General features: G+C 49.5%; 1 protein-coding gene across 1 annotated transcript in view; it reads right to left on the minus strand.

Moving 5' to 3' along the window:
• Positions 1-14,626, minus strand: part of LOC147740871 (NACHT, LRR and PYD domains-containing protein 3-like) — a 237,581-nt gene that overhangs the window by 142,830 nt on the left and 80,125 nt on the right. The window contains exons 5-6 of the mRNA XM_086952174.1: positions 8,510-8,680; positions 5,841-6,008 (exon numbers count right to left, since the gene is read on the minus strand). Coding sequence (XP_086808300.1) covers positions 5,841-6,008; positions 8,510-8,680 — 339 coding nt within the window. The remainder of the gene's footprint in view (positions 1-5,840; positions 6,009-8,509; positions 8,681-14,626) is intronic.

Consider the following 14,626-nt stretch of genomic DNA (forward strand, 5'->3'; position numbering starts at 1 on the left):
TGGGTAGTTGATTTTATCCGCAGAGAACCCAGATTTGGAAGACTGGGTGATGTCCAAATCTTGTCTTTGCATTACTTCTACCCTACGCTCAACCCAGCGAGAGACCAAACATACCATAACCATTCCTCCAAAAACTATAGACCCAGAGATAGATATTTTCCAGAAACACCTATTTATCCAATGTTTCTGCCCCATCTTTCAAACCGTTTTGCCCCCTTAATGGGACTGGATGGAGTAGACTGACTCAATAATGGGTCTCTAGATTATAGACGGTCCAGATCGCCTATCGGTGAAACATCTCCACATTCCCAAATCCCTCAGGTGTTAGATGACCCCATCGTAAACCAAATTATGAACACTGTAGATATGCAGAAGGATGAGTTGGGTAATGCCCCCCCAGGAATTGAACGGATGGATGAATATACAAGTAACTCCCCAATACATGAGGGAAGAGGGGGGAATGTTAGCTCACCCGATAAGCTACTAGTGACACCTGTAACTACTCTTAAGAAATTATCCTGGAACACTGCTGGGCTGAAGGGGAAATTGGATTAAACTGATTGGGGGTCCTTTGTAGTAAATTTGATACAATTGTATTCCAAGAAAGCTGGTCAGTCGACGCTATATATCGACTTGGCTATTTGAATTTTTATAAACCAGCATGTAAAGGACCAAAGGGTCGCCCGTCTGGGGGTCTTGTCATTTGGATTAAACAATCTCTAGGATATAAGATCTATGAATTGCCTACCTTGAGTATTGATATTCAGGGGCTAAAGTTAAGCAGTGAAAATAACCAAGATTTTTTCCTAATCAATATATATGCTAGGGGGGCGACCAGGAGGGAAGATATCTAAAACTGCTGAGGATCTAGATCCCTTGTTGAACAATATTGGTAGAGATAAGTGTGTAATGATGGCTGGGGATTTTAATTGTACGTTTGAACCTATACCCACTTTGGATAACGGGTGTTATGGTGAAGCAGATCAGCTATGGAATATTCCTAGCTTGACCATTCCGCCTGTTAAAAAGGTTACAGAGGCCGTTATGCAGTGGCTTGGCCTATGTATGGAGTGGGATTTGCGAGCGGCCAATGGGAGGACTAAGTCAGATCTGGTGGGAAATCCTACATTTGATAATTGCTACAGCACTAGCCGTATAGACTATTTTTTAATCAAGATGGAGTTCTGGAGTCTATTTTAGGACATGGAAATACTCGTAAGACCGGAAAGTGACCATAATCCCTTAGCAATAAACCTGAAAGTAAATAGTGACCCACTTAGAAACAATGCAACAAACCTTGTAACTGCCGAGGCAGTCCTTACAAATGACTGCCGTAGGGTACGCTGGGTTAGGTTTCTAGAAGATCCTGGTATCATTGATAATATATCACTTGAAGTATCGGCAGCGACCAAGAAGGTTAAGCCCTTACTGGAAGATGTTTGGTCGCTGGAGCAAATTGGCATAATCCATGAGTCCCTCTTTGCCAAAATCAAAACCTTCTTTATTAAATCAGGTAGTGGGAAAAAAACTGGTTTGACTCACTTAGGAGCCAAATGGTATAACAAGTCCTGCCGCAATGCTCATAGTTCCCTATTGGCTGCCATCAAAACCAGGGTAACAACGGATATTAAAAAGGAGAGGGCAAACTATAAGAAGGTGCTAAAAGAAGCAAAATTAACCTGGGAGGATCCACGTTGGCTTGGCCTATATGAGGCCAGCCTCTCCACCAACCAACAAAACTTTTGGCAGGTAGTGAAGTGGGGAGGGACAGGGGACTTGCAAGCCCCAGTCAATCATGTTCCGGCTGAGATCTGGGTTGAGTATTTCTCGGCCCAGTTCAGCGGTATAGAGATGGGTACCCATAATATAGGGAAGAGTAATTGGCCTCAAACTCCAGTTGCTTTCTGTGATCATATAGTTTTTAAGGAATCGGAGACAGTAAATGCCCTTAAGCAGGTTCATAATGGGAAAGCCCCCGGTATGGACTGTGTTCCAGCGGATCTTTTTAAGTATGACATGGAAAACTGGGTCCCCTACATAACTACTCTGGCCAATGCTATAGCTAAAGGTGTCAAGATTCCAGATTCCTGGAAAGGGGCCGAGATCCTACCTGTGTATAAAAAAGGTAACAAGACAAAAGCGGGAAATTACCGCCCTATCAGCCTTATTGACGCCCTGCAGAAGGTAATTGCTAGAATGCTGTTGGGCAGAATCCAGTCTTAGATGACTGAAGAAAATATTTTGTCCCCATTGCAGGCTGGCTTTAGGGCCAATATAAGCACAGTCGACCAAGTGCTCAGATTTGTTATGATCTATTGGAAGACTGTGTTTTTAGGAGGAGGTATAATATACGCAGCGTTCGTGGATCTTAAATCTGCGTTCGACCTGGTCCCAAGAGAAAAGATGAGGGCGGCACTAAGGAGAATGGGAATATCATCTGACCTACTCGAGTTTACAATCAGGCTACATGAAGAAAATTTTGCCAGAGTAAGGTGGGGTAGCCAGGGACAGGTGACAGAATCTTTCCCAGTGACCCGAGGAGTGAGACAGGGCTGTGTCCTGGCACCAACTCTATTCTTACTCTTCATTAATCAAGTCGTCAGTTTCTCTTAGCAACTCCGACAGATGCGCCAGTCTTGGGTGGGACTAGATTTCCCCTTTTAATTTTTGCCGATGACACCTTAATTTTGGCAAAAATGCAAGTGGGTCTCCAGACAGCAATAAATAAGTTTGTGGACTTTTGTAGTCTAAACGACCTCGAAATTAATGTTTCAAAGACAAAATGTATGGTTCTGACCAAGAATAAACCAATGAGGGGTAATGTAACCATGAATGGGACCATTTTGGAACAAGTAGAGGTAATGACATACTTAGGAGTAGTAATTGACTACAGGCTACGTTGGAAAGAGCAGATTGAGGCACTTAGCCTAAAATTTGCACGTTTATCAGGGTGCCTTGTGAAAGAACAGCGTTGTTCCCAGACCAAAAGAGTTTTGCCGGCGCTTAAAATCTACAATGCAAAAATTAGTTCTGCCATACTTTATGGCTCAGATTTATGGGGGAACGTAGATTTAGCTGTACTGGACAAAATCCAGAATAAGTTTCTTCGCAGTCTGGTAAGCCTTCCGCCATCGTCACCATCACTTCCACTTATGTTAGATATGGGCTGTCAATCTATTAAACATCATGCCCAATATAGGATGGTTGCTTTATGGAGACGCATCTGGTCCACTCCGGAATTATCCATGTTTGCTAAGGAGATTCTGGATGTGAGATCGTTGCAAGGGGCAGGGAATATATCCTGGTTCAAATCTATAAAGACCACACTTTTTAGAATGGGTCTACACATGCAGTGGACAGAGCCGGGAAACTATATTTTCCCCTCGAAAAAAGATTTTAAACTACTATTCTGGGCCACAGTAAAAGAAGCCCTGGTCTTGCTCTCACAGAAACCTAATTTGACAGGTACATTCCTAAATTTACAAAGTGGTTCCACACACTGAGACCTGTTGGGGCGCTATTACAAAAAGTACTCATAGGAAATTGTATCATCAATTTCGTGTAGGGACGTTGCCATTAAGGGAATTCACTAATAAATGGCATAACCTACCGTCTTTGTACTGTCCCTGGTGTAGTGAGCAAAGGGAATCTTTAGGGCACTTTCCTTTTGCTTGCCCTGCATATTGTGCACCACGCCGGAAATGGCTAAAACCCATATGTAGAAGGATTAACACACGTGTGTGATGAAGCGATGTCAATTTTAAGATTTAATACAGCGGATTGGTTGGCCTTTGGTATGGCAAAATGGCTAGGTGTTTGCAAGGTGACATAAGATGAATGTTAAAGAGACTTACAAAACTTATGCCCAATGGAATGAACTTTTTATTAACTGTGAAAAACGTCTTTGTATGTTATTTAATTGACTTTTTAAACAAGATTTGTGATTGTTTATATTGTATTTTAAGATCGGTACATATGTGTTGTACTCTTGTATATATTTTATTTGCTTGTCTTTTATGAAGAAAACTTCGAAATAAAGACGTAAAAAACTGAACTGAACTGGTATTCACAGAAGGCATTTAGGAGTCCTAAAATTAGGAGTCCTAACTTCTGTGAATACCGAAATGAGTAAGTTCACTCTCAGTGAATACCAAAAGTAGTAAGTGCATTCTATGAATGCCAAAAGTAGTACGTTCATTCTGTGAATACCAAAAGTAGTAAGTGCATTCTATGAATGCCAAAAGTAGTACGTTCATTCTGTGAATACCAAAAGTAGTAAGTGTAATCTGTGAATACCAAAACAGTAGTAAGTTTAGGATTGAGTCTTAAGTTCATTCTGTGAATCCGGCCATACGATCCTTTCCCACCCCCACTGACTGCAAAAAACACACTAAAGAGTTTGTGAGGCCTGGAGGGAACACCCAAACCGTCTTCTTTGGACTAACATTGCCTGTGAGATTTAAACAATGTGAGGTGCCACAGAAGGGCTTGAATAGTGATGTAGAGACGTATCCCCCGGGACGCCCCTTTGCTGGGGCAGCTGCGCGCTTTAGGGTAGAGCCAAAGTGAATGAAAAATACTCCAAAAGGAGGAACGTAGTAAGAAAAGTATGTACCTAACATTCAAATAGCATTTTACATTTTTTAATTTTAAGGGAAGGAAAAGATAAGATAAAATGAAAGAGAAAAGAAGGAAAATAAAAAGGGAAGCAAAAAGACTAGGAAAGATATAGAAGACAGAGAAAAAAGGAAAAGAGGAAAGAATAGAGAACGAGAAATAAGAAATTGGAGGTGCAATAATAACTATCTTATAACTTATATAAAAATAAATCGTCAAATAAACATTGGTTTCCAAGATAAAGTGATGACTGTACAAATAATAAATATGAAACAATTAATTAAAAGAATAAGGGAGTAAGATACTCATGGCGGTTGAAAGACAAAGAAAGACAAGCCAAGACATCCTAATATAACATAACATAACATAACATAACATGTCAGCCCTAGAAGGTGATAGGAACTTCCGGCTATTGTGTGTATCATTATTTTCCGGCCTCTAAAGGAAGAACTATTCTTTTTAATGCTACAGCACCGAAAATTGATGTCTTAAGTGAAAATACCTGTATCCGACAGCAACTGAGGTCCGCAGTTACAAACACAACTGATGGAAACCATAAACCTCTTTATTTTCAGTATCTCAACAAATTAGGCTGTAGGTTAAATTATCTACTATCTATAAAAAATTACCCTGTCTAACTTAAGAGGTAGTGAGAGGACTTAAAGGCCTATCGTTTGCCCGACTACCAGCAACAACATATTTAATTGCCAGGGGCCTAGGAAAAAAACATGTAGCCTGAATTTAACCGATTCTTTGGCGGCCAAACCTGCTCTTTAAGTAGAAGCGGGTGGTATACTTTAGGGAACAAGGTTTGGAGATGGTCTTATTTTGTGCGGTCATTTACAACTGTTTTTGGCAGTGTTTGTTTTGTAAGTGGGATCACAGGAAATGTAAAAACTGCCAGTGGTAACTTCATCAACAGCATTACCCGAAAGAGAGAAATTTAGTGCTAAGAGACAAATTTCTGTTTTGGTGAGCGGTAATATATACATGAGACTGTAATGGCCACTTACGGAAGGTGATATTTCAATCTAGGATCCTTTCAGCAGAGACTGCGCCCTATTTTCTTCTCTCTTACTAGATCCATACTGAAGGCCGGTGTGTATTCATTCCCTTGCATGGGTTAAGGTTCCTTTTTAATTGTTATTGCTTCATTATTTGAGGAGTTTTCCAGGATCTAACAATATTGGCATACAACAAAGATGAAGGCCACAGCTCCTCACCTCAGTGTGTGCAGCTTGCAGCGTGGGTGCTTCATTCCTTGACACAGTTCTCTCACTCCGGAGTCCCCCAGTTCATTCGCGCTCAGTGTGAGCTCTCCAAGAGGTAGTCGTCTGAGAATAGAGGCGAGATCTGTACAACATGAACCAGTGAGACCACAAAACTCCAGGCTGCAGGACAAAGATGCACAAAGAATTAAAAAGAGAACAGAAAACACAAAGGGATATCACAGCCTTTGTGCTATTGACATATTCTCTCCCATATGCCCTCACCTTCTCTACGTCAGACACCTTTTGGACACTGCTTCCAGCTCATCTTAAGACACAATCACTCTTTATCTTCATATACATCCCCATGGGGTTCCACCATCAAAAGGCACAGAGCGTCACCTGGTTCCAACATCAAAAAGCACAAAGTGCCATCTGGTTCCACCATCAAAAGGCACAAAGTGCCATCTGGTTTCTACCATCAAAAGGCACAAAGCGCCATCTGGTTTCACAATCAAAAGGCACCAAGCTCCATCTGGTTCTACCATCAAAAGGCACCAAGCGCCATCTGGTTCTACCATCAAAAGGCACAAAGTGCCATCTGGTTTCTACCATCAAAAGGCACAAAGCGCCATCTGGTTTCACAATCAAAAGGCACCAAGCTCCATCTGGTTCTACCATCAAAAGGCACCAAGCGCCATCTGGTTCTACCATCAAAAGGCACAAAGTGCCATCTGGTTTCTACCATCAAAAGGCACCAAGCGCCATCTGGTTCTACCATCAAAAGGCACAAAGTGCCATCTGGTTCTACCATCAAAAGGCACAAAGTGCCATCTGGCTTCTACCATCAAAAGGCACAAAGCGCCATCTGGTTTCACAATCAAAAGGCACCAAGCGCCATCTGGTTCTACCATCAAAAGGCACCAAGCGCCATCTGGTTCTACCATCAAAAGGCACAAAGTGCCATCTGGTTCTACCATCAAAAGGCACAAAGCGCCATCTGGTTCCACCATCAAAAGGCACAGTGCGTCATCTACTTACAGTGCTCTCCATCAATCCTCCTTTAACCAGGAGAAGTGAATTGTGGCTGATGATCACACACATCTCTAGTACAGAGTTCAAATACAGAATTCAGGCCAGCAAATAGTTTTTCTTTGGAGCAAGCCGAAACACCACTCAGAGGAGGGGTGGAAGTTGTATATCACCTGATCTGTCTCTTAAGCTGTTGATTATGAGTCCCACTAATGTTTGATGATTTTTGTAGTTTTAGATAGAGCTAGTTAAGTTCTTTTATACAGTCATAGCACTTTGCAGCGTGAAACAATGTGGGGGACATGTTTAAGCAAGAATGGTAAATCTAGACATGAATTTACAGATTTAGATTGCTTTCTTAGCAAAAGATCACTTTACAAGGCATACATTCTCAGGCCATTATTGACTTTACAACAAACACCGGCCAATCAGCCAATGTTCCACAACTACCATAAATGGAAGTTTACACTTTATGGCCAGCCCATATCTACGTGGTGAGAAAGGCGGCATCAGGGCCCCTGCCTTGTTTTAGATCGCGTATCCGTGATCTGTGAATGAGAGCCGTATAGATCTGTTGATAGGTCCTGGACTCTTACCTCATGTGGAATGATTACTCTGCTAACTCTTAGGGTCTTTCAGGTATTGAACTGTGTGCTCGCCGACTCCAACAAGCAAACAATGTCATTGGCTAGAAAGTGGGCAGCAGCCCCTTTACTGCACCCTGTTTATGTGTATGTTTATATGTTTATATAGTGCTCGATTGCCGTGGCGTCTTGGCGCTGTGGTGTGTGAGCAGAAACAACGCACTGTTTTAACCGGGAACCTATGCGGAAGTGAACAACCATGTTTTCAGACCCTTCCTGAAAAGCTGCAGATTGGGTTGAAGCTTCATGTCCAAAGGCATTTTATTCCAAAGCTTTGCCGCACATTGCGATACCCTGTGAGCAATATGTGTAAGATTGAGCCACGGAGTAAGTCACAGAGTATCTGCAGATACACAAGAAGGAACTAAACATTCTACCCCTCACTACCCTTAACAAATGAGCCTGAACTACCCCCAGAAAATCAAAGCGTGAAGTGCTGAGAGTTGGCGCTTCAAAGGGCGTGGCGTGGAAACTATCTCCTGTGGTCCCAACTGGGACAAAACTAGTTACACGAATTGCCTTCCTGCCCCGATTCCCGCAGCCCCTGGAGAAGTGGCCTGGTAGGCTTCCGAACAACAGCACTGCCCACTCCTGAGAAGCTTCTGGTAGATCCCTTGCTGGTCCTGACTCCAGGGTGGAGGGCGGGCACCAGAAACCTAACCTCTCCACTGGAGTTGCAGAGAAACAGCCTGGACAAGGTACTGCTGTGGGTATCTCAGTGTCCAAATGTCTGAGAAGAAAAGGGTTATCCGTTGAAGATGCTCAATAGGGGTAACACAAGAAAATAAACGCTGTTGTTCTCTGCAGACCTGGTGCTGAAGAACAAAGTGTGCTGAAGCAAGCATGCCGATCAACGCAGAGTGAGCAGAAGCATGCAGTGCCTGAAACCAGCAAAAGAGAATGTCAGGGACAGAAGCTAGTGACTCCTTTGAGCCCAGCCTCTCTAGGTCTCCCTTCATTCCTCGAAAAAGCAATGTCCAAGTCCCTATTTACCATGGCTGCTCCTACCTCAAGGTCTGTATGCTGCAGCACGGGTGTGTTAAATTTTCACATAGTTCTCTCACTCCCAAGTCTTCCAGTTGATTCAAGCTCAGGTCCAGCTCTTGGAGTGATAGGTTTTGTCTGAGGACAGGGCCGAGCGCTGCAAAGCAAGACGCAGTGAGACCACAGAGCCCGAACCTGCAAAAGAGAGAAAGGAAAACACAGAGAAAAGAGTTGGCTTTAGTGTATATCCATTTTCCACCATCCATGACCTGAAACAGATGCAGCCAAGTCTAATGTCATGCATCTCGTCTTTGCACTTTCACCTTAATATACCAATAAGACCCAATTATCTACGAATCGACATGAAGGTCACTATTATACATGTACAATATTATGGGCTAGAATTTGGGTAGCTCTGCTCTGACTGGGGCTGTATGCAACAAGAGCATATGGTTTGATAGGGCCTGTTAATGCTGGGGACATGCTCCCACTCCTCCATCCTAGGGCTAAGCCAGAAAATACACTCACTAAATCGGTGACAATTGTCATGCAATGTGTCAGCCGAGTGTTCCAGCTAACGCGGCACAATATTCATCAGATACCGCTCCAGGGATTACCAGTGTGCCTGGGATTCTTGTGCCCAGGGGCTTACACCTCAGGCAAAAAAAGAACACATCCACCTTAGATTACCTTTTCCTAGATAGTCCCTTGCTTTCTTTTCAGCAGCACATAGCACAGTCAGATTCAGCATACCTGTCCTAAGCCGTGCTGAGTCACTCCTGAGAAACCACACATTCATGCACTTGTACCTATACTGCTCATATTGGGTGCAGGTCAACACTTAATAAGCTGGCGACACAAAGCTGTACAGTAACACACTGGCATCCCTCATGCAGCTTCGCCAGGGCTTGAAAAAGACTTTGAAAGGGGCTTCATGACTCTGAAAGGGGCTTCATGACTCCAGGGGGCGTGGCCAAGATGGCGGCGGAGTAGGACGTGTTTTCCTGTCCCTCCAGCGCCGCCTGAAGATTTGCCTTTTTTTTATTTTTTTAAATAATTTTTATTGTAGTCATACCAAAACAGGCCAATGCACAGATATTCAGCACCATAAGTTTGAGCAGTTACATAATATGATTTGTTGTCTCATACACAGCCTTCGTGCCCACAACCCGGGGGTTGGGCGGCGATAATTTCACGGCTCTCCCACGCCTGACATTAAAGATAAAGGAGTAGCTGGTTTCCGGATTGTGTGCATGACTACTTTTATACCTCGGCTAAACAACGCGCTGAACCCCAACTCCCATCCCCTGCGCTAAACCCTGAAACCCCCCCCTGTCCCGCCCCACCCCCCACCACCAGTCTATGGCCCTTGCAACGATCATTCCTCCGTTACTAAAGTGCTTACTTCGTCTCCCCTGTATACCTGCCGCCCCTAGGGCATCAGCTTGCTCCTTCTACCCTTCCTGCCTCGGGGGCCTCCTCCACCTCGTCTGCCTCGCTATCTCTAAGTGCTTGTGCCATCACTTCCCATGAGGTCGCTGTGTCAGTCGCACTCTGGCTAGGGGTCCTGCTCGCAAGCTGGTACCTGTGTGTGCTGTCAGCCGTCGCCCATTTCAGAAATTCCTGCCGCCACCTCCGGGGAGTCGGACCCACCCTCGCTTTCCAGTTCCTAGTGATCTCCCTTTTAGCCACCATCAACCCCATGTCAATAAACTTGCTCGTGAGTTTGTTTTTGGGGGTATGAGGGAACCAGTGTAAGAGACACTCCGCTGGTCCAAAGGCGATGGACCTTTCAGTTACTTCGTTCAACACGTCGCCTATGGCCTGCCAATAGTCCCGAAGGGCCGGGCACGCCCACAGCATATGCACTAATTCGACCCCCTCTTCCGGGCACCGGGGACAGGTCGCCGTTATCGCGCCGAAATACCTCCTGATCCTCCCCGGGGTCATGTACGCCCTATGCAGTACATAGTAGTGGATAAGTTGAAATCTAGCATTTCTCGTGCTGTTGCGAGCCCTACGGACAAGCTGCGCGCACGTCGTGTCAGGTATGTCTTTACCCAGGTCCACCTCCCATTTAGCTTTCAGCGATGTAAGAGGAGGGAGATTCTCTCTCACCATTCTACTGTAGAGGCACGTCACTGCCTTGATTGTACCCGCCGACATCATGGTATATTGGCATGCAGCTGCCGTCTCGGGTTCCTCTAGCCCCGTGCCCCAGTGGGCCTGCACTGCCCTGGTTACTGCCGCATGAAGTAAAAATCCCCCTCTCTGGATGTCGAAGCGCTCCAGTAGTTCTTGGAACGGGAGTAGCGTGCCATTTTCATAAAGGTCCCCAATCACCTGCACCCCCGCCTCCTCCCACCTCTGTAGATGCGACCAGTCGCCGCCATGCGGTAACGCTGTCAGCATGCCCAGAGGGATCTCCGGTGCATATGGGCGCCTAGTTCCCGCCCTCTTCTTTGCTCGATTCCAGCACTGACGGTACGTGCGTTGTTCCAACGACAAGTCCCGATTATCTATCCGCTGTTGAAGGGTATTATACGCCAAGACATGCCTGGGCGTCCCCCGCAACCTTTCGTCTTCCGGGCCCCGGAATACTCGTGCCACCTCCTGCGTGAAGACCTGCAGTTGGGCCGCTAAATAATAAAGCTCAAAGTCCGGCACCGCCAGTCCCCCTTCATCCTTCGGCGGGAAAGCGTTGCCAGCGCCACCCTGCACCGCCCCGCTCCCCAGATGAACGTCGTAATCAAAGATCGGAGCTGCCTAAAGAACTGATGCCATCCTCCCGGGCTTTTTGCAGGAGCAAATCTCTGTCCTTGTGGTGAAGCAACTTGGCTATGATCGGTCTGGGCGGGAGCCCGGGCTTGGGAGGCCCAGAAGGGACCCTGTGGGCACGCTCCAGTGTGAAGAACGGCGAAAGTCCTTCCGGTGCCACTACCGTTTTCAGCCATTCATCCATATAGGCCACCATGTCCCTCGTCCCCTCCGTCTCCGGCACGCCCACGATCCGCACATTACTGCGCCGGCTCCTATTTTCTGCGTCCTCCGCACGCCTTTCCAGGGTGCGTATGCGGTCCAGGGCCTCCGTCAGTTTGCCCTCCAGCACTTTGTGTGCGGGCGCCAGGTCTTTAATCGCAGTCTCAGTGTCCTTGACCCTGTCCTTCAGTTTATCGTGGTCCGCCCGGAGCAGGCCCAGCCCCGACGCCACCTGCGCTATATCATTGTGGAACGCGTCACGTGTGGCCGTTATGGCGTCCAAAATGCGATCCTGCAATCGCTGCAGGTCCGTCTGCTCAATGGGGTCACCCTCCGCCACATCGGACGACGCCGCCCCCTCCGCCTTGGTCCTCGGCTTCCCCATTGCGGCCGGCCTTGTCGCTTACGTCCGTCCAATGGCTGGCGCCCCCCCTGGGCCTCTGCAGCGAGTTCAGCTCCAAGGTACAACGGAGTCCTGTTGCGCAGGTACTGCTCTTCTGTTGCAGCGTCTGCCGCGGCAAAGGGGGGGGGAGATCAGGGCCTCCGGTCAGTCCCCCTCGATGCGCGCCCCCTGGGACCTGCAACAACCTGTCCTTGTCCGCCTGGGCAACTGCTTCTGCTCCGCCGCGCCTCAGGGAGCTTGGTACCGCCGAGGTCCCTCCGTGGCTCAATGGGCCACTCCACTCTGTCCCCACAATCAGCGCAGGCCTCTGCGGAGGGACACCACCGGCGCCGGGGGGGGGGGGGCCCTTGGGACGTATAGCACAGTGTCTCCTCCTCCTTGGCCCGCCGCTCAGGTCTGCCTCGCTCACCTCCGTGCACAGCTGGGGCCCGGCTCTGGGTTACGTCTCGCCATTCCTCCTCCCGGCATCTGAAGCAGTCTGCCAGCAACGCCCGTGAGGGCGCACCCGGGCAGCCTCTTTTCCCAGCGCCCGTGGCCGCCGCGCACCGCAGCCGGGGGGTCAGAGAGTATCTCGCGCTCTGGGGGGGTCCACCACCGGATGCTTCGAAGTCGGCGGTCGCGCTCTCTCAGAGCGTCCCGGCAGTGTGATCAGCCGGGTAGCCCTCGGTCTTCCAGGGCTCCGCCGCGGCCGCCATCTTGTGCGCCGTTCTCCTTTCTCCGTCCCGGTGGCCGCTATGATCGGCGGCCGTGCTCCTTGAGGCAGTCCCGCCAGCTGCTCAGACTGTGCCCCGCCGGTCACCACTGTGTCCTCGTGCGGCGCCGGGGCACACGCGGGCTCTCCGCCGCGTTTAGCAGGATTAGTGAGGGGAAGAGGCACGGAGCTCTAGGCTCACGCCGCCATCACCCTCGGCGCTCAAGCCACGCCCCCCTGAAGATTTGCCTTGTATATCGTCCTACCTGGTGCCCATCCAAGCCGCCCATGGGGATTTTCCGCCTCTGTATGCAGTCCTGAGGCCAGCGGTCTGTCTCTTTTTCCACTGCGGTGTGCCGGTTAGCTGTGCCGGACGACTCGGCCCCGGCGTTGCTGAGGCCCGACGGGCCTGGTGGAGTAGAGCTATGGGGACTGCCTCTTGCCGCGTGGGTCTCCGCTTGCCTGGCATGGCCGCTGCCTTGTCGGTGGTGCTGTGAGGAGCCTGCTTGCCCGGAGGCGTGTGGGGAGGAGAAGCGGTGGCGGAGGAACGTAGCTGAGGCCCGCAGCGTGGCTGCCCTATCGCTGTGCTGCGGCCTGCCCACCTGAACAGTGCCTGACCTAGTCAGAGGAGAGGCCTAGCAATCTGCGGGGTGCGGCGGCTGCGGTCGAGACCCCTGCAGGGCGGGTGTGAGCTCCCGCACCGCAGAGCAGAGGAAAGCCTTTGCTTGGGCCCCGGTGACGCCCTCTGCCGAGGTGAGGAGTGACGGACGGCTAGCTCGGGACCAGGAGGTCGGTCCGCGAATTGGCGGACGGAGGGAGGCCCCGTGGGTGGAGGAGCGGGGGACCTCGTTGCCAGCGCAGGAGTGTAGTGTGTCTGATGCCCCGCCATGTGACTGACGGTGTGGTGGCTTGCGGAGTTGATGTGGGGGTTCTGCAGATGAGCCCTAATCAGGTGTGCTGCGGCAAATGGTGGGGGGGCCCTAGCTCGGCCCGCGCGTCGGTGGGCGGCGCCCCACCCCCAACATTCTGCATTACTGGGCCACGTTTGAACCCTGCCATTGTTTGCGCTGAAGGAGACTCCCGATATCTTAGAGCGGGTGGTTGCCCCCCCGGTGTTGATCTGGCACGGGCTTGGAGGCTGGGGTGAGGCCCGGTGCTGATGGTGTGACTATTTGCGGGCTGCCGTGTGGTTTACTGCTCTCCTTAGGCGGTCCGGCCCCAACGGAGCAGAGGACCGCTGGGTCCAACGAGGCGGGATTGTGGCGACTACCCCCCTGTCTAGTGGGCCGTGTTAGGCCTCAGGGACCACACGTGCAACAGCGCCTCAGTGACCGGTGCAGCGCCTAAGGTGACGAAGCGGTGGTAGCGTGAGGGTGGAGCTGGTGCCCGGGGAGCCGCCATATTGGTTCCCTGGGGCCTGCCTCGAGAGTGCAGTGCGGAGCCTGCTGCTCGGAGACTCGGTGAGGAGAAGGGGACCTACTTCGGCTCGCGTGTCGGCGGGCGGTGTCTCCTTTCGGTTTTTTCTGTTCTCGCCTGCTGTTGGGGAGAGGACCATTGGGGCTTCTCTGAGACTTACCCGCATTGGGGGTTGCGGCTCCAGGAGGACTTTGAAAGCCTGTGTCTGGCAGAGCATGAGGGTTGGAGTGGAGCGGGTTGCTTACCCCCCGGTTCTTCAAGAGTGTTTGACGTGTTTGAGCCCTCGGTTGGGGCCCCCTCTCTGCGCTGGATCACAACAACTGCACTCTGGGCTTCTCCTTCATACGGACAGGCATAGGGCCCGCGGCGCGAGAGACTTCAGTTGGTCCTTAGGTGTGCACTCCGGAGTGAGCGGGCTACGATATTGTCCTGGGGAGCAGATCTTCCCTATACCCCCTTCCAGTGCTTCTGCGCGACAGACTTTGCCTGCGGTGCAATGTTGTCCTCCAGGAATAGAAGGGACAAACCCCTGAAGGACATGCTTCAGAAAGCATCAGGCCAAGCGGCCGCTCAGCCGAAGGCCAAGTCAACGCAACCTGGCGACAACGATCTTCCGGCGACCAAAGCGTTTATGATTGACTTATTTTCTGAC

The sequence above is a fragment of the Lissotriton vulgaris genome, chromosome 1_1 (assembly GCF_964263255.1).
Source record: "Lissotriton vulgaris chromosome 1_1, aLisVul1.2, whole genome shotgun sequence".
NCBI classification, from domain to species: Eukaryota; Metazoa; Chordata; class Amphibia; order Caudata; family Salamandridae; genus Lissotriton; species Lissotriton vulgaris.